The sequence below is a fragment of the Zonotrichia albicollis genome, chromosome 2, assembly GCF_047830755.1.
Source record: "Zonotrichia albicollis isolate bZonAlb1 chromosome 2, bZonAlb1.hap1, whole genome shotgun sequence".
Lineage (NCBI taxonomy): Eukaryota > Metazoa > Chordata > Aves > Passeriformes > Passerellidae > Zonotrichia > Zonotrichia albicollis.
Window position 1 is genome coordinate 104,304,737 of NC_133820.1, and position 20,336 is coordinate 104,325,072.

The 20,336-nt window shown below is 38.4% G+C and overlaps 1 protein-coding gene across 1 annotated transcript in view; it reads left to right on the forward strand.

Annotated features, from left to right (window-relative positions):
• Positions 1-20,041, forward strand: part of TUBGCP3 (tubulin gamma complex component 3) — a 48,637-nt gene extending 28,596 nt beyond the window's left edge. The window contains exons 9-22 of the mRNA XM_005488008.4: positions 704-772; positions 4,364-4,496; positions 5,770-5,936; positions 7,322-7,432; positions 7,835-7,943; positions 11,738-11,927; positions 13,173-13,308; positions 14,093-14,161; positions 14,932-15,067; positions 15,971-16,059; positions 16,195-16,326; positions 16,719-16,859; positions 17,404-17,520; positions 18,935-20,041. Of these exons, the coding sequence (XP_005488065.2) occupies positions 704-772; positions 4,364-4,496; positions 5,770-5,936; positions 7,322-7,432; positions 7,835-7,943; positions 11,738-11,927; positions 13,173-13,308; positions 14,093-14,161; positions 14,932-15,067; positions 15,971-16,059; positions 16,195-16,326; positions 16,719-16,859; positions 17,404-17,520; positions 18,935-19,093 (1,758 nt within the window). The 3' untranslated portion in view covers positions 19,094-20,041. The remainder of the gene's footprint in view (positions 1-703; positions 773-4,363; positions 4,497-5,769; positions 5,937-7,321; positions 7,433-7,834; positions 7,944-11,737; positions 11,928-13,172; positions 13,309-14,092; positions 14,162-14,931; positions 15,068-15,970; positions 16,060-16,194; positions 16,327-16,718; positions 16,860-17,403; positions 17,521-18,934) is intronic.
• The last annotated feature ends 295 nt before the right edge of the window (positions 20,042-20,336 follow it).

A 20,336-nucleotide genomic window follows, 5' to 3' on the forward strand; every position in this document is an offset into this window, starting at 1 on the left:
CTAAATTAACTTCTAAATTAACTTCTTAACATTTTACAGATTTCTGAAGATATACTTTGTGTTATTCATTTCTTCCATGTCAAGTGAACAATCATATATAACTGTGAATTGATGAAAGGTCAAAATTTTATAGTTCTTGATCTAGCAGCACTTATTTGGAGCATTTTTTGAGCATTGTGTTTTCTTGTTCATGTAATATAGTCTATACCGTAAATATAATGATAATTGCCTAACTTTTGTGTTCTGTTGTTAGAGGCCCTCCTGAAATTTAAACTCTGTTGCTTCACTGCATACTGTATCTTACATGATTATTAAAAAAAAAAAAAAATCTTCAACTGGGTCATGTTATAATTTGTACATCCTTGTGCTAATTATTGTTGCCATTACTGAAATGATTTGTCTACTTGAAGAGTTAACACTTTTCATAGTTTATTATGGTGATAGAGTTAAGGTAGCAAGAAACAAGGTCACTTGATAATATGTATAAATTCCTGGAAAAGGTATAGGCAGTTCTTAGGGAAGCACTTATACTTTGGCCATTACTCTAAGAATTGGCTTTTATGCTGAAACTTCTAGAAAGATCCCTTCAAGAAATTTCTGACTATGTTGGAAGTGTGGTGATAGAATTAAATCAGAAAGCTTTCTCCTGATGACTTTTCCTTTTATTTTTTCCCCCCTTTTTTCCCTTCTCTTTCTCTTACAGAGTTTTTGTGCAGCCTTACATCAGGAACTTAAAGAATACTACCGACTTCTGTCTGTTTTACATTCTCAGGTAAGTTAGGTGGTACATATTCAACTTCACTATTTTGTTCTGTTATCTAATATCTCCTAAAAAGGTAATACCTACTTATTCTGTTAGAATGTAAGGGATATACAGCAGTTTTTGTTGACAGTGAACACAATTCTCTGTACATTTCTTGCTCTTTAAGTGTATGTGCCCTTGAATGTTCTTCTCTTAAGAATTCACTAGTATTTGATGTGTTACATAAGCAAAGAATACAATGTGTATTTCTAAGTCTCTGTCCCTGTTTTGCATCCTTTTTGTCAGTGTCACCTTGCATAATATCTTTATCATTCAAATCCTGAACAATGTCACACATTCTTGAGTGGAGAAAAAGCCAGTCCATATTTCCAGCAGTGCACAATTTAGCAGCTAGTAATAACAGATAACAGTTCCAGCTTCTTTCCTGTGTGGGGCAGTTTGTACATTTTTCTTGTCCCTTTGTTTTCTGAGAGTAAAGACATCTGTTCTGCAGGTATTTCGATGTTTTACTATTTTCCTGTAACATACAGACCAACTCAGTGCTGATAATCTTGCAGGTTTTCAACAAATGTTTGTAGGTATGTGCATCTAGATGCTGTCTCTAAAATAAAATAAACATTCTTCTGCTTGCCTTTTTTTGAAAGGGGTTTTCAAGAGGCTCATTACTTATAATGGTAAAAAATTTATTCTCAGAATTGACTTAAAGCTAAATTATACTGCCTTTTAAAACTCTAACTTCAATAAAATCTTTATTGTTTGTCATAGGCTTTTGTTAATGTTTTCAAAGCATCTGTTCTTTTAACTTGCAGTTCCTGAACATTCTTGACTTTTGGAATGCTTGTTATATATACTGTTTGCTTGATTTTCCTGGCTATTATCCAGTTATTCTTTTGTAATTACCTCTTGCTCTGTCCAAAATGTGTTTTCTCTCTTGGTTTGCTGGTGCTTTGATTTTTACTTTTTTTTCTCATTTCTAAAACTTCTTGACCATTAAAATATTCAAGTACTTGAGATGCAGTTTGTCTACCTTTCCTGCCCCACCAAACCTTGCAACAGAAGAGATGAGTAGGGTGGGAGGGAAAGCCTGTAAGAAAAAGACAAAAGTTCTGGGGTTGCTTTTTTTGAAACTGCATTTGCCTTTGTGGAGGGTTGACCCTGGGCAGCAGCCAGGCACCCACCCAGTCTCTTGCTCCCCCCTGTCTCTTGAGAACGGGGAGAAAATAGAAGGAGGACAAAAAGACAAGTCAATCAAGTTAGTGAGTGTAGAAGGGGAAGCAAAAGCTGTGCGTGCAAGCGAAGCAAAGTAGGGAATTCATTCACTCCTTTCCTTCAGCAGGCAGATGTCCAGCTGCTCCTGCAAGCAGGGCCTCAGGGCACTTAACACTTGCTTGGGAAGACAGACTCCATCACCACAAATGTTCCTATTTCCTTCTCCTTTTCCTGAGCTGTTTTTCCTGAGAAAGCTTTTTGTCCTCCATAAGCTTAGAAATAGTTTTCTGGGGTTAGTTGCTATTCCAAGGAATGAAGTGAGTCTCACTGGTGTGTAGTTTTATGGCTTCTCCTTCTTGAGGAGAGGCATGACATTTGCTTTCTCAGGGTTGTCAGATACTACCTCTAATTGCTGTGTTGCAAAAATAATGGAGACTGGCCTTGCAGTGACACTGGGCAACTCCTTCCCTCAACACTCGGTGCATCCCATCAGGACTCACAGATTTAGGCATATCCCATCTGTTTGGTGTACCCTAGCCTGATCCTTCTGACCTCAGTCTTCCTTGTTCCAGACTTATCTCTTTTGTTATCTTGACATCTGGTATCCCCAGCAGCAAATCTTACTGAAATACCAAGGCAAAAAGCCATTAAGTACCTCAGCATTTTCCATTTTTTTTGTGTCACCCCTCATGTAGCATCATTCAGACACATTTTTCCCAGTCTTACTTTTACTGCTGGTGTTATTGTTACTCTTCATGCTCCTTGCCAGACTGATCTTCAGTGTTAGAGTTCATTGAGCGTGTTGATTAAATGCCTTTTCATAGGGAACAGTCAGTACAGTGTCAGCAATGCTTTGCTGCAGTAGCAGACTGGAGTTTCTGGGGAATCCAGGTCCCTCAGCACCTAACTGAAAGGGTTCCCAGAGTCATGTTATGTTCAGATTTTCAGAAGCTTCTGGCAACATTTCTTCCCAAAGACATGAAAGGAAGGAGATCCAGCAGTGGAGGAGAGATTCTTTTGTGACTTGAAAGCTGGAAGGGCTTGAAGGCCACACTGCAGAATGGACAAAAAACCTGTACCTTTTAGCTTCTTGAAAGCATGTAGAAAATTGACTTGAAATTGAGTGTATGTGATGTTTTTTGATTCAGGAGTTCATACAGGCTGCCAGATTAGGAGTTGTTAACTGCAGTTCTAGAGAGCAGTATGGTCATAGAAAAACAAGAATCTTGTCAAAGGGTTCTATACTCTCTTTATAACATTTTATTATGTCTTCAGAGCTTCTCCTGAGCATGTTTCTGCCCTTGAATGACTAATCCTGAGCATAGTCTGCTATTCCATAAGCGTTTCTGGTCTTTTTCTTGCAGGTTGTTTTCACATTGTCAGCCCATTTAAAAATGCAGTTCCATGATGAAGATGTACCATGTCTTCCCTAAAGTCAAAGGGTGGCTCATGTATCTCTCTTGTCATTGCTGATTTCCAAAAACACCAAAGAAAAATCCCAGGCATGGACCCAGGAGAATTCGGAAAGAAATGAATTTAACTGGCTCTAAGGCTGAGCTTAATGTGGATGACACTAGCCTTAAATTTAACTAGTATGTTGCATTTGACTAAAAAAAGGTGCTAGATGGGAAAGCACAGAGTGGGTTGGTTGTCATATATCAGAAGCAGCATCTTTTTTAAGAGTTTGTCTCCTTGTACTGCTCCAGGAACTTGCTTCTGTAATCTTTAATTGTGTTCTTGTCCTGCTTATTCCATCTGTTCTTGTATAAGATGTGCATTTGCACCTTGGATGCAAATACTTGGCTTTTATTTTCCATGGCATTGGAAGGTTCATGGTAGTCACATTATGATAGTTTTCTTATTGTAGCTTTTAAAGTTTGGTGTTTTTCTTTCAACGTAGCAATTCCTTAATCTCACTTTAAGGCTAACTTAAGTTCTGATGGCTTCTGGAGGAAGGCATTGAAGGGGATTTGTCACATATTGAACTAAAATAAGCTGCATGTGCAGTAATGAAAAATTTACTTCTCACAGCCTGCCTGTCCTTAAGATGTTTTTCTTTACTCTTTGTCAAGGCTGTCTTTCAGGATTTCTTCTCTCTTCCTTTGCTCTTCTTTCTTCATGACTATTACCTTGCTGTCTTCAACTTCCTTGGTCTTTGTGCTTTGTCTGCCTCATTGTGCTTATGCTTGTCCCTGTTCTTTCACCTGCGCTCAAGTCTAATTCCACTAAAAATTGGCTCTCAGGTTTTGGCTCAGTGACTTGATGAGAGAATACATAACACTGGGTATTTCAAGTGTATTAGTAAAAATCTGACTTCAGAGCAAACTATGAAACCTGAGTTCTTCCTCAGTTTTGTTCTTTGACATGTCTTTCTGTTTCTGACTTGATCAGTTACAACTGGAAGATGATCAGGGCGTGAATTTGGGACTTGAGAGCAGTTTAACACTTCGCCGTCTTCTAGTCTGGACATACGACCCCAAAATAAGGTTAAAGACCCTTGCAGCACTTGTTGATCACTGTCAAGGTCTGTTTAACATTAATTTAATATTTCTGGGGATTTTATATAACTGAGTAGTTGTGCATGCTAGAGGTGGGTATCAATAATATTAGTGCTTGTTTGGACTTTTTTTTTTTAGAAAATTTCAAGTAGGTAGTTCAGATTCTCCCTCTTTTAGTTTAAACAAATGATGACAAATTATAGTGTTGTGTTGATACATTCAGACTTCTTACTTTTTTTTAGACTAGAATGTGCTCAAAAAATTCAATTTTAAGCATGCACTTTTTATGCTATTTTCAGTTACTTAATCATTTTTCAGAGAATGGTACAATGAAAAAGCCCTACTAATATATTATGAAATGGTTGACTTAGTTTCTTCACTATATATGAATATTATGCAATTTCTCTATATATGATGGCATAGAGGAGTCATTAGTACCTTGTCTTCAGACTATATGAAAGAACAAAACTTTGCAAATCTGCAAATATTATGATTTTGTTGGCAATCCATAAGAGAATGCTGGGGAGAGTCATGTTGGACTTTGACCAGTAGGTGACTAAGCTGACCAGTACTTGATGTTTCTCCCTGATTGTACTTTAGATTTGAGATTGTAGCCCTTCAGAAAGAGCATCTTAGCCAAAAAAAGCCTACCACACTTGCTTTACCTTAATTATTGGAGTTATTAACAAATTTTTTTTTAATGGGCTTTTTTTTTAAGACATTCATGAAAATCTTGAGCTGCATGGCCTCTGCTGCAAGGAAGTGGTAAACTGTGGAGCATAGCAGCAAAATCAAATATTCAGTCAATTTTTTTACTTTTTTTTTTGACAGCCTCTTACTTTACAATTGCAAGACAACAGGAGATATTCCCTAATGGGACTATGAGGGCAGCTATAACCAATAAACATGAAAACTCTGTTTGTGTGCATGCATGCATGCACATAGAATACCTGAGAGAGTCAAGTACAGGAGAGAAGGAAAACATTCTAAGGCTCCTTTAATGCTTCTCTGGAAGCATAGCATCAACTTCTGTGTGTGGTCTGATGCCTTGAATTTTCCTCTAAGCTGCCATAAAGTAGACAGATAACTCTGCTTAATGCTTTAGTGAGATTAATAATTCATGCCCTAAAACCTAGGAATTCCCTGTTAGCAATAAAAAAAAAATCTACTTTTGCTGCCTTTTAGTTGCTGTTTAGCAAGCTCAGTGTGACACACGGGTAGCTAAAATCAGTGGCTGCTAAATTTAAATGGGGTGCATGTGGTTTTCCTTCAAATGTTTCTGTTCCTTTCTTCTTCCAGGGAGAAAAGGTGGTGAACTAGCCTCAGCAGTTCATGCCTATACTAAAACAGGAGATCCCTACATGAGATCTCTGGTTCAGCACATTCTTGGCCTGGTATCTCATCCTGTCCTGAACTTCCTGTATCGCTGGATTTATGATGGAGAGCTGGAGGATACATACCATGAGGTAATGTATATGCTACAGTAAATGCTTCATCTCTTTGCATTGTGGTGTGATAATCTGTGGGAAGCTTAGAGGAGAATTTGAGAAGTAGAGTGTGATGAAAATGTATAACATGAGTAAGCAATACACACAATAACCTGAAATACCACTCTTTTCATTAATGCTTCATGAATTTGATATCTGCAGGTTGCAATATGTTGTCTTCAACTAATCATATGCTGGTTCTGGTTAGTAGACTCGGAATGGTGTACTGACAGTAGGTCCTTGTTTCTGAAGACAAAATAATTCCTCTGTATCTTTTCTTGCTTACTGTAACAACAGTAATGTATGCAGAGTTCTTTGTTCAGAATGCAAGCCTTGTATTTGGAATGAAGCTCACAATATTTTTCTCTGACTGCATACTGTTGTCTTCGATAAATAAGCTCAGTCTGTCAGACTGGGTAGAAGAGGTTTATAGTTCCAGAATTGAAACTCTGCAAAGTTATTTGTTGTGACTTCTGTAACATCAAGTTCCAGTAATTGTCCTTTTTCTTCTTGGAAATATTTTGTATGCTTTTCTAAATTCGCTCAGCACTTTTCTATCCCCAATCAGTGCAGTCTGTTTAAAGTGATCATGTTTTTTTCTTCATTTTTTTTTACAAGAAGCCAAAGAATCATTTTTTAAAATTGATTAAGCACTTCGGAGACAAATCTGGATAATTTTATTTGAGAGTCAAATATACTGTCTGTTGTCTTGGAATGTCCTTATTTTGGTCAAAATTTGACTGACAGTGAGAGCTGATCTTTAAGCTGTAAAATTGTGTAAAATGTATATGAATCTTTTTTTAGAAGTGTAAAACACTTATTTTTTTCCCAGCTACTCCCCAGATTTGAGGTTCTGTCTTTTTAGGATTTAAGGGTGTTTGTTAGCTCTAACCTCTGCATGTGCACTGGAAGAGTGTTCTTAATTGAAAATTGAGAGTTCTTAAGTGAAAATTATTGTTGGATGTGTTGTACTGAAAGCTATAAATTTCATATGATAGACAGTTTTGAACAAAGATAATAGGCCATTCTTGGGGAAAATGGTATTTGGAGACAGTGAAAAAAGTTTGTGTCCAGAAAATAGGTATATTGTTTGACAAGATGAGGACACAATCCATCCAAACTTCACTTCAATAAAAATAATAAAGTAGTTTTAGTCTTTTACAAATGAGGGGATTTTCTTTTACGGAGTTGAGAGACTGTCAAATTTGATCACCGTATCAATTGCAAAATTTTTTTGGGTTTTTGCTTTTCTTGTATTTTCCTTTTTCCCCTCTGCATCTGTTAAAATAGCAGAAATAATAGTTGAAACTATAGGTTACAGTTTACATTAATCTTTTGCTTTAAATATTTATTTCAATCTTCAGTTTTTTGTAGCTTCAGATCCTACAGTTAAAACTGATCGGTTGTGGCATGACAAATACACTTTGAGAAAATCAATGATCCCATCTTTTATTACAATGGAGCAGTCAAAAAAGGTATGAATCTAAAATTCCATCTTCTGGTGATTTGTTTGCCCTGTATTGCTGCTTAGATTTCTGTTGAGCAAATAGGGGCCAAATTTGAGAAAAAAATAATCTTCTCAAGAATTTTAGAATTATTTGCTGAGGAAGGCTATAGGACTGTTTCTCCTTTCCATTCTCTAACTGTTAAACTTGGAGGAGATCTCAAGTACGGGGAAAAGAAGTTTTAAAATGTGTTTAAAACCTTTTTATATTAGCATTGCTATTCTGGATTGCTGTGGTTGAGATTGTGCAACTAAGAGCGCAGAAAGATAACAAATATCTTGTTGTCCTGGTAGTTGTGGATGGCTTCTTTGTTTGGTGTTTTTTTTTTCTTACATGCAAATAATTTTTTAAAAAAAATCCTGTTTTGTTCAGGTCCTTTTAATAGGAAAATCCATAAACTTCTTGCATCAAGTTTGTCATGACCAAACTCCATCTACAAAGATGATTGCTGTTGCAAAATCTGCAGAGTCTTCAAAAGATGGTACAGTATTAATATTATTCAGTATTTCCCCTTTGAACTGACCTCCTGTACCCTATGTGGTTTAGACTGTAAACTGGATGGTGGGGTGGAAAGGAGTACAGAAATCCCATCTGTCCTAAAGTATAGATAAATTAATGTGTACTTGTTTTTACAAAAGATGTATGTTGATGTGTGTGTATAAATTTCTTAATTTGGTAGATTTGCTGGATGATTGTTGATGTACTAAATTTGTGAATGAAACCATTCAAAAAACAGTTTGCCTTCAGCTGCCTCAGCTGGGGTGGGAGCAGGGATATTCTTGAGTGCTGCAATAAGAATTTAGTATGTTTGACTTCTCATCAAATATATTCCATCGTAGAGTTCCATAATACTATGTTAATTCTATGGTTGAAAAATAAAAATACTCAGTTAGTTGTAAATAATGGAATAAGCAGTAAAAACAGAACAGAAGCCTTTCTAGCCTTTCTGTAAATGCACTATATCAATATGTCAAAAAGCATGTGGAAGGTTAGTAAAATTCTTTTTGAAAATTACTTAAAAATGGGATTGCCATTCATCTAGCTGATGAACATGGAACCAAAACTTAACTGTTAAATTCCTTCAGATAATTTTGTTTTATTTAGAATAGGTCCCGGTTTTAATGAATGAGAACTTCTATACCGTTTGTGGTTATTTTTTGGTGGCATATTTGTTGCAATGAAATCAACATTATTATGATGAAAGGTAGCAAATAGTAAACATGTAAACAAAGGAGACTTGGTCTAAATACTGAGCAAAGAATGTGTTGGATGCTGCTACATCTCCAAGAAAGGGCAGATTGCTGCCTTCTGGTGGAGGGGGTATTTTGCTACTGTAACTTCTTTTGATAACTTTTTTAATATACCAAAGATAATCTAACTGTTGAGATATAGCTCACTGAGATAAGTATTCTGATGCTAATTTAAATATTTTTCTGTCAATTTGTTGTTTTCAAAGAACATACTTCTTAACATTTTATAACAAAATATTACCTACACAAGCTTTAAAGTCATATATATATAGGGTTGTTAGGTTTAGATTTGTTGGCGTTTTTTTCACCTCCAAATAACCTTGGATTAGTTTTAGGATTAACTCTTCAAAGTATGGACTTCTGGCATGAGTGCCTCCATGAAAAATGTTCTAGTGATAAAATCCCATTCATATCTGGAAGAATATGTCTTCTAATAATGGGATTCTTGTACCATGTTCAATGCTTGCTTAGTCAAAGATAAGCCTAAAGTGCAGAAAGGGGTCAGGGTTAAGTGAATAAGGGCTGTAAATGCATTTGAACAATCATCTTGCCAGCTACTCCTGGAAAAAAGGAAAAAACCATTCTTTGGCTGCACTACTTTCACCACTTTATACAGCATTTATGGCCATGCTTTTCCAATATTTCTTTAAATTTGCACTTGTTTCTCTCTCTCCTTGATTGAATGGAAGATCTGCACAAATACAGGTTTCCTATTATGTGGGAGATGAGAGCTTCAAAGCACACCTACATTATCCTAAGTGCTGAGAATAACTGTTTGAGACAGAAGTGTAGTTTTAGAAATATATTACTCTATCTGCAGTGTGCTGAAGGTGTGCTGAGCCTACAGCTGGCAGCCTAATACCTCATGGTATTGCACTGCTTTAATTCTGCATGAAACTGCATTTGTGTTAAGGGCATTTTACCCATTAATCCTGAAAGATCATTCTAAGTCAGGGATGTTGGAAATGTTTCCTTTTTTGCTTGTTTGTGCCATCTAACAGTATCCTGAAAGTCCCTTTAGATAATTGCTCGTTATTAAGATAATGGAAAGCTAGGATGCCAGCCTGAGTTCTGGATGCTTTTTCTCATTTTAAATCTGAACATTTCATGGATTTGGCTGTGTTATTTATTTCTTTCATTTGCTTTGGAACCTTAACTATCATCTTTCCCCAGTTTCCTTTTGATGCTGAAATAATTATGGTAAAACTGTCAGAACATGTATTAAAACAAGAAGTCTGATATAACTGTGTAGGAGTTGGTCATCCTGCCTGGCAGAGAATTGTAGCATTTGGGAAAGAGGAACAGTAAAAAAGGCCAATAAAGTGGCCTCAGCTCCAACATGTAGCTGTCTGTAGTTTGGGGACTTCTAGACCAGGAATGACACTGTTTTCAGTAGCAGCTCATGGACCTGCCTGTCAGTGACTTTAGTCTGACCCTTTCTTTATCCACTGCTGGCTTTTCACTGTTCTGAGATAGTTTTGCACAGTTTTCAAAACTTGTGCCTAAGCCTCGTGTTTGTTGATGTAAACAACCTTTGTAGCAGTTTTGCATGTCAGACAGGAATGCTGTGTTTTGCCTGTGCTGGGGGCTGTGTGTGTATGCAGAGGGGGTGCATTACAGCTACAGATGTAAACTTGACTTTCCAGTCTGAGCTGAAGGGCTGTGGCCAGGTCACTTCCTTCAAGGCAAGAGGATCAGTACTAAGGAGAGGGGAAAGACTGCTTTTTCTGCTTGAGATAGTAAGCAATTGAGACTGGTCTGTGTATCCCAGAGCTGCTGCTTAGACACACACACCCGTGTGAGTGGAGACAGGACCAGCATGCCTCACATGTTGGGCTGCCTGTAGACAAGCCAGGGAGTTGCCTGCTGGCTTTGCTTGTGCCTTGAGCCAGTGCTAGGCCCAGCCCCTATGTCCAGGGGCTGAAGAGATCAGCTGGTGATTCTTTCTGGCTTGGCTTTTTCCTTCTCTTTTTTTGCCTGCAAGGCTTGCAGCACCTTGAGCAAAGACGCTTGCACTTACTGCAGGCTGTATTAATTCTCCCATCCCTAAGGTTGATGTGTACTGCTTGACTGAGTAGTATTTCTCTAGTCAAAGGATTTTAAACACAGCAATGTGTTATAAAAGTGTCATTTCCTTGAACTTTTGTGTCTTATGGAGAGTTTCACTGGTTACTGAATGATAGTTTGGAAACTTTCAGGAATGTCAGTGAACCAGACTTTTCAACCTCCCTTCTTAGAGTGAATTCTTCATTAGAGCCACTGGTTATTTCTTCTATTCATAAGCACTTTATTAATTGAGTAGTTAAAGTAGGAGTATATCCTTTAATGCTGAAGGTCTGAATCTTATGATAGCTGGCAATCCAGTGTTTGGAGTATTGCACCATGTTGCCTGAAGAGGCCACAGTTGCTAACTCATAACAGTTTTACTGGAGTCTCTTTCTTGATGAGCTTGTAGTTGTAGAAAACAGTGAAATAAGCTTCCCACTACTTTCTGCTGCTTCCTGCTTTCTGTCCCCAAACTGCCATGCATGAAAGATGGAGAGAAAATGTCAGGTTGCTGGCTGTCCCCCAGGTAACTCCAGCATATTCCCTTTTCTCTCATTCTCTTATCTATGGAAGCTCTCTTCTGTTGAGTGTTTTAACAGTCTGTTTCTTTGATTTATTTTTCCCCACACCTTTAGAGGTGCCTTCTGATTTAGATTCCACCCATCAAAGGTTTTTCCTAATTCTGGGCATTTAGAACTCAATAAATGATTTGGTTTGTAAACTGCAGAATTTCAGCAAACTTGAAAATCCCCAAATTTCTATATACATAACATGAGCTTCTACTGGCAATCTGGGCACAGATTAAAAGTAATATTGTTGAAGTGTAGGCTGCTTTAGACTTGCTTTTGCTTTGGCTATGGCAAATGTATAACACAGTGGGTCAGAAGACATGGCAGTTTTTCTGTTTGTGTGTTTCAACTCCAAAGCTTATTTGCCTCAGTTTTTGCAAACTACTAATTTAATTTTTATTTTCTTTTAGCTGCTGATTTGTTCACAGATCTGGAAAATGCATTTCAAGAGAAAATTGATGCAGCTTATTTTGAAACCAGCAAATACCTGCTGGATGTTCTCAATAAGAAGTACAATTTGCTGGAACACATGCAGGCCATGAGGCGCTACTTGTTACTTGGTCAAGGAGACTTTATCAGGCATTTAATGGACTTGCTCAAGTAAGACAATAGGAAGGGTAATTATGTTCAATTTCTGATAATTCTGTGCATGATCAGCACAGAAACTTTTGCTTTTTGAAGAGGGCCCTCTAAGTACCTTGTTCAATTAAATCTTTGAGTAATAACTTTAAAAATTCTATTTTGGGTTTTGTTTCTTTGACCCTGAGGATTAAAACTTGTTCTTCCTTTTTGATAAGTGGAACATACAGTACCATTTGACAAAGTCTTGAAAAGTTGTACTAATACAGATACCTTTATGTTGGCCCTGTGACAGCTTCGTGGATGTTGGCACTTCTCGTGCTCCTGTCAGCAAATTTCAGCAGAAACATTCTGCTTCTTATGCTGCTGATGAGCTTGGCTGAAATTATTAGGCCTCTGTGTTTTGGAGATATTTGGTCTAAAACATAGTGTCAAAACCTTCGGAGAAAATTGAAAAATCTGTTTGATTCCTCACCAGCTTCTATTTCAAGCACTCAGGTGCACCCACAGCTACTGAATCCAATTCTTTAAGATTATTTGCAAGTTCATTTTCACATGCTGGTGCTACTGATGAAACTTCTTCCATCAAAAGCATTGGCTTGCAAAGCTTTGCTTTGATCCAGAAGGCAGGCTTTGTAATAAGGCTTTCATTAACTTGTTTGTAAATCAAAATCAACAGTATATGACCATGCACTTTAATGTGAGGCTGACTGAGGTTGATTTGTGGAGTCAGTATTACATTTGAGACAGAAGAAGTGAGTCTTCTGCTTTTTGAGGGACAGAGTATTACAAGAGTTGCATGTTGCAACTCTTTGGAAAGTTGAAGTTATGTAGATGGGGTGGGTTTCTGTCTTCCTGCCTGCACTTCTGAGCCTGTGAGATGGCTATCAGTAAGTTTCTCAAAACTGAAGTGAAATTATTGGTTTGATGTGCTAATGATGTAATCTGCCTCATTTACGATCTGAATGCAACTCAAATTACAGACTAGCTGAACTAGCAATCCTGGTAACTTCAAATTACTGGCATTAAATGAGGACTAAGTTGCTCCTCATGCTCATATTCAGGAGTGTAGCTGCATATGAATGGACATATTCTGCTCATACTCTGTGCAAATATTTTGCTCACTGATTTTCTTCATGATTAATTCTGAAAGAGTAATAGTTTTGAATGTCAGTTAGAAAGGGGTTTTGCTGTGTACTGCAGTTAGTACTGAATTGCTGCTGCAGAGTGTTTCAGTAACGTGCTATGACTGTTCCATAACCACAGGCCAGAGCTTGCACGTCCAGCTACAACCTTGTATCAGCATAATCTGACTGGAATCCTGGAAACGGCCGTGAGGGCCACGAATGCCCAGTTCGATAATCCTGAGATTCTCAAGCGATTGGATGTGCGACTTCTGGAGGTCTGTTGTTGTGGTGACTCTGGTCTGAAAGATGTCTTTGTTTGTGTGTGTACATGCAGACATCTGTATGAAACAAAATTTCCATGTGTGAATGCATTTCCCCCTTCCTTTCCACTGAAGTTTACTTTGAGTAATGTAAAGGTCATTTAATAAGTCATCTTCTTTTTGCCTTCCCTGTCTATTGTCTATTTGTATTTCAAGATGGGGGTTTACAGCCATTGACAATACAAGGTTGAGTATTTGGGGCCTAACAGAAATTGATGCTGATGGTGCTGATTTGAAGTTCTCCAGACAGCTCTTAATGCTGTTGCTCTTACAAGAACTGGGGCAGGCTGGTGTGTGCCTCCTTCTTGCCTCTAGTTAAGCAAATAGAAGCAGTGAAAGCACATTTCATGGAAGAGACCTGTAGTAAGAAACTTGAGTTAATTTGAGAGCTTCAGTCCCTGAGTTTAGACTTCAGTGAGCTGTAGCAACAGAAATAAATCCGTTTCAGATGCCAAAGAATTTGTCCTTACTGGTATTTTCATGTACTAGGTTCAGTGGAGAAACACTGACATTGCAAACATCAGTATTTGTGTGAGATCAGCCTCACCCTTGTATCAAATGGTTTGATCCATTTTTGCCTAATCTGCTACTTTCAACAAGAAACTCCTGGATCTCTTGTTGATGTGGATGCTTGTTTGCTCATAGGCCCTTCAGAATGAAAGAGTGAGCAAGTGATGCTCATCTTCAGCTTTAGCATGCTCTGACTGTACACTGACAGTCCCATATCTTTTTAATACAGGTATCTCCTGGGGACACTGGATGGGATGTCTTCAGCTTGGACTATCATGTTGATGGGCCAATAGCAACGGTAATGTCATACACTGCTGCTCTGAATGTGTTTGGGGTGCTGAATTAAATTACTATGGTTTTTTTTACTTGAGTAACCTTTTTTATTCTGGAGTGTGAAATCAGATTTTTTTTTTTTTTTTTGCATCTAGGATGTACCCACTGTATCAACAGTTAAGCAAAAATCTCAGTTCTTACCAGTTAGTGTGAGTGCTGAAAAAGCTACATATACAACAATCATTACTGAAAATCAGTAATTATTTTGTTCCAGCACAGTTTTTAGCAAGGATTTGATAAATTGAGTGCCCCTATTCTTTGATAATTACTCGTCTGTAGATACTAATTTGGGAAAATTTGAAAGGAACTGAGGAATGTATTTGTGGAGAACTTACTTATGCTGTCTAAATGGAATTTGTTAGGGAGTTGCATTGTTTATCTGAATGTATTTAGCCTCTATAAAGAACGTTTCTTTTAAGCAGAACAAACTGTGAGTTTGACCAGCAGAAGGAATTTTCTTATGCAGTTTCAAAATAGGCTTAGGCTTAGTTTTGTTCACCCCTTCTTACACTTCCAGCAGTGCCCTGTTCAGCCCTCAAGAAGGGATCTTTCCAAAAGCTCTGGGATTTCCTGCAAACTTTTTTTTTTTAAATATTTACCAATAAACTGCATATATGAGATAAGATGAACTGTGAAGAGGTTCTTGGTACTGCAGGACATGTGGTATGTCTGTTAGGTACTGCAGGACATGTGGTATGTCTATTAATTTGTACTGGTATTTTCTTTGTTTTGTAGGTATTTACACGTGAGTGCATGAGCCACTATCTAAGAGTATTTAATTTCCTTTGGAGAGCAAAGAGAATGGAGTATATTCTTACTGATATATGGAAAGGGCACATGTGCAATGCAAAGCTTCTGAAAAGTATGCCAGGTGAGAGGTGTCCAGATGGATGACATGCTTCTAAAATAGAGATGACTGCATCTTAGTTTAGACTGCATCTTATTTTAAACTGTGTGTTAAGAGGGAAAAGAGTGTCTGATGAATTATGTTCAGATTAATTTTGCATTTTGGTGTTCCTCTTGACTGGCTGTTTAATGGTAGATGATAGTAAGGATGATCAAAGTAAAATAACATAATTGTAAATAGAAGTTTCATATCTGTTTTACTTAATCCTTGATTCCTGCAAAGCTGCACTAATGTAAGTATCTTTATGCTGGCCTGGTTGTGAGACTGTACCTCTTCCATCCCTTTGTATTCATCTTCCTTGATGCCTTCTTATTTGTACCCCATGTCTCCCTCTTTCTTATGCTGTCTGTTAACTATTAAGTCTCATGTATGCACAGTTCTGAATTTACTAGTTTTACCTTCACTTATTCCCTCTGCTTTTGTTTAGCTAAGAACAGAAGAGGCTAAGAAGAGAAAGATGTGTGAAAAGAATTAGGAAAGATCTGAAATGTAGTGGCTCTGGTGTATGTTTCACAGACCAGGACTTTTTGGTCCTCTTTCTCTGCTAGAGAATGTAGCCATATTTGTGAGCATCTCTACTGGCTCACTCTTGAAATTTTTTTAATCTATCTACACGTCTTTCAGTAAAAAATAACTATTGAGAGTTACCCTTTATTATGGCATACTTACAAATTTATTGTTTTATAATTAAGAATTTCTGGTGGGTGGGAGAGGACACCTGGCCTCAGAAGGTCGCTGCTGCTGCCATCTAAGATGAGTGGCTGTGTTATGAAGTATTCAATATGGTGAAGAGAATTTACCAAGCTGATTTGTTGGCTGTGCTTGTCCTTGCAGTCTTTAACATGCTGTCTCTTTGGATTTTTACAGAGCTGTCTGGCGTGCTGCATCAGTGTCACGTTCTGGCATCAGAAATGGTCCATTTCATTCACCAAATGCAGTATTACATTACATTTGAGGTATGCTCTACCCACACAATTAGTTACTTAGAAAATGAAGCATTTGCAATATTCTGTATGTGTTGCGTGTCTTAAATTTCAAAGAGCTTGCCATCTAGCAAATCAAAACAGCCCAATACTGTGTCATTGCTCCAGGTGCTTGAATGTTCATGGGATGAGCTCTGGAACAAGGTCCAACAAGCACAGGACTTGGATCACATCATTGCAGCTCATGAAGTTTTTCTGGACACAATCATAGCTCGTTGCTTGCTGGATAGTGACTCCAGGGTGAGTCTTCTCCTTTGCATATAATTGTAACTTTATGATCTTGGCATATATGTCAGGAACAACCTTCTTTAACATAGTAGGAGCAAAGGGAAAAGTCATTTTTATTCCTCTGATATAAGATTTAATAGTGGTAGGTTCACTACCTACTGCCCAGACATAGTGACACATGTTGATACTAAAGCTTGCTGTAGTGTGGGCCAGTTCTTTTTCATCCTGAGAAGCTGTGAGATCATGGAACAACTGACTTAGGGCTTAGCAGAGCAGTCTCTCCAGCTGTGTAAAAAAGATTTTTTCTTTACTTTTTTTTTCTTTGCTTCTTTTCTGGAGAAAGGTAGTAAGTTAAAACTCTTGCGCTGTACAGCTGTTTAATTACTTTGTTACCTGTTTCACAGGTACTTCTCAATCAGCTTCGAGCAGTTTTTGACCAGATCATTGAGCTCCAGAATGCCCAAGATGCCATGTACAGAGCTGCTCTGGAGGAGCTGCAGCTGAGGTTGCAATTTGAAGAGAGGAAAAAACAGCGTGAGCTTGAGGTACAAGAAGGATATTTTTAGAATGTGAAAATGAATTGAGGCTTTTGATGTATGGAGGATTTTAGATATCATGTAGAGGTACAGTAAAAATGAGAAATGTAGTTGGGACAGATGTAAAAGTCGTCAGAAGTTGCTGCTGACTTCAAGTGAAATGGCTGAGTGGTGGTTTTGATTTCTGTCTTGCCCAAAATCTGAGTTGATTTCTTAAGTGGACTTTGGAGGATGACAAATTTAGGGCTCTTTTAGATGAAGTAAATGGAACCCTTTTGCAAAAGATGCCTTAGCTCCATGTCTGCCTCCTTGCTGCAAGACTGACATGCAGTGTTGGTGTGAGACTTGCCTTGCTAATAAACCTCTGATTTCTCTTATGTGCTGTACAACCGCCAAGGGGGGTCTGATAGTTTCCATTTTGGAGGCTCTGTGCTTGTCTTTCTATGGCAGTGGTTGTTTTTTATAAACCTGATGTAGCTGGGCAGAAGGTGGCCTAGTTAGCAACTTGAATCATGTGATGCTTCACCTCTAAACTTGTTTGGTTTCTGTGTAGGGCAAGTGGGGTGTAACTGCATCAGAAGAGGAAGAAGAGAACAAGAGGATGAAAGAATTTCAAGACTCAATACCTAAAATGTGCTCACAGCTGCGAATACTCACTCACTTTTACCAGGTGCCTCTTAAATTATATTTTTCTAAAATATGCTGAGCTTTGTGTAGAAATAAATTTCAAATATTGAGTGGATGTAACTTCTGTATTCATGTGTGTGCAGTTTGTGGAGCTAGGTCTTTGTTTTTTCCTTCTCTACTTATAAGCCTGTGTTCACTGTTGCTTAGTAGTCAAAGGTTTTGTGATCATTTATATTCCCCAAACAAAGGAGAAGAGTCTTTTCATGTAAGTTGTCTTCCTCCAGCAGGGAAAGTAATAGCTATTATCTTTTGGTGTAGTCTGAGGGGGAAAAAGACAGAATTCCTTCTGCATTCCATTTGTTTCCTCACAGTCTCTGCAAGTCATTGCTATTGAAGACTGCAGAAAGTTTCTTATTAAGAGCCTGACACTTAATTTTAAACTCACTGGGGGAGGGGGAAGTGGATAAGATGTTTGGGGTACCATGTGCAGGCTATCTTCTGTAAGTAATTTTTTGTGGCTTTATCTTTATTTGCTATATCTCATATTAAAGCTACCATTCCCCAGAAAAATGAGTGTAGGCCTCTAAATGTAGGTTGTAAATAAATTGTGGTTTATATGCTCTACAAGATTGCTACAATTTGGCAATGTAGGTTTTGCCTCCTTGAACTGTATTCATTCTGAGCCTTATTATGGATTTTCCAAACAGGATTTCCAATTTTGGTCACCTTTGGAAGTAATGGAGTGCTCTAGTTATGGGCATGTTCATGTTACTATTTACTGGAGATTAGGAATGAGCTCTTCAAATGAGTCTTCCCCTCCTCCCAGAGTCCTCTCCTTTCCTGTGTCCTGTGGGGCTCCTGCAGTGGTGTGGCTAGAGCTGAATGGGAAGATGGGATGCAGCAGTGTACCTCCCACCTGCCAAGTGCAAATTCCCCCTCATATTGCTCCAAATGCTCAGTCTAATTGGGTCTGCAGCACTGACTGCCCTCTTGGGCACACATTTGCTGTTCTGTGTGCCCCGTGCTGCTGTACAAGCCATATCAAATAGGTATGTTTGAAGCCAGCAGTGCCCTAATGCTGGCCTGGATGGCATTGTGCCTGCAACACAGAGTCAAGGTGAGGTCTCCTCTTGGCACAGGTTGGATCCTGAATGCTTTCCTGAGGCACACAGAGGCAGCTGCTCTGCAGCCTGGGAGCCTTCAGACAGATGGAGTGTGCCAGCAGGGCACAGGGAGTGGGGAACACACTTTAAAAGACTAAGCTGTTTGCACTGGAGACTTAAAAATGGAGCTCTGGGTTTTTGCAGAAAGAGTGAACCCACCATAACTGTTGGATATGAACCCTTGTGCTTGCCTTTTCCCAGATTCTGTCTACCAGATCTGTGCACCACCTGATATTCCTGTTCAAAAGACACCAGGGGTGCTTCCTTAACTGTCTCTTGGGTTTGTCTTTTCAGGGAATTGTCCAGCAGTTCTTGGTCCTGCTGACAACCAGTTCAGACGAGAGCCTTCGGTTCCTGAGCTTCAGGCTGGACTTCAACGAGCACTACAAGGCGCGGGAGCCGCGGCTGCGCGTGTCGCTGGGCACACGGGGCAGGCGAAGCTCGAACATGTGACACCGCTGCCAGCGCCACCACGGCCACAGTGGTGACACAGCACAGCCACACTGGGGGATCCGTGTCTCCACTGCTGCAGGCAACACGTTCTCAGCCAGTGATCGTGTGACACTGGATAGCAGAAAGCAAAAAAAGCAGGGTTTTTTACACTGATGTTTCTAGAATTACCAGACTGTGTGGGCTGATTGAACTTCATCCAATCAACTGGTTAAACCATCCTTTTAAATAAACGCCAATTTTATTTGAAGCTTTCTGAGCTTTTTCCACTGTAACTTATATCTGTGTCAAAAAAAAAAATCACATGTTCTTTTGTTTATAGAAAGCACCATTTCCTTTTTTAATAAGAAAATAAGAAGGTTATTTTTTCTATATGTACTTGTTCTATTTGAAGAGAGCTTTTGTTAAAGCCAACAGATCAGGACCCAGACCTGTTGTCCTTGTTAAGAAGCTATACAGCATTTCATTATGCTGATTTTTAGTGTTGTGATGTGTTTGACTGTGTGAGAAACTTTGTATCAGGAGACATAAAGTTATATTTAATTTTTTTGTTGTTTTCAAAGTTAAAAACCTGGAATAAAAATTTAGTTGAGAAATTCTATCGTTACTGTACAGGAGCGAACTATAAAAGCAGAGTCAGGAGTGTATCTGTTGCACATAAGAGCTAAAAATGAAGTTAATGCCTCAGTACTGAAGGAAGGTGTTGGTCAATCTTGAGTACTTAATGTTCAAAATCAGATATGTAGAAACAAACTGACTTGGCTAATGTTGATGTCATTCTCTTCACTTTCCTATTTTTTTCATTGTAAATATTTATATATTGCTGTCCAGATGTTGGGGAGAGGGGGATTCTTCTTTTGCAAAGTTGTCATTATATCAGGTCATTTATTATGTTCCACAAGTGCGAGCTTAGAAAAATAAAAACACAATTATCTTTCACACAAGTGTGTTGCTTTTTGTAATTGAAAGTTTATAATTTTTTTTCACAGGTTAAGAAAGGAGAAGCTTCCAGTTAAAATTATACTGATTTATAGAACCCTTCCCATTGCAGGATTTTGGTACTAGTCTTATATTTACTGAGAGTTGTGTGCAGTTAATTAACAATTGCCCTCAGATCAGCCAGGTCTGGGGCCTTTTTTGCCTTTTGCCCTTACTCTGCTGGAACCCTTGGGCGTCAGAGGCACCCGCCAGCCATGCAGGTAAGGCTGCTGTGACTCCTCATGGCAGTGAGCTCTGATGGGGCCAT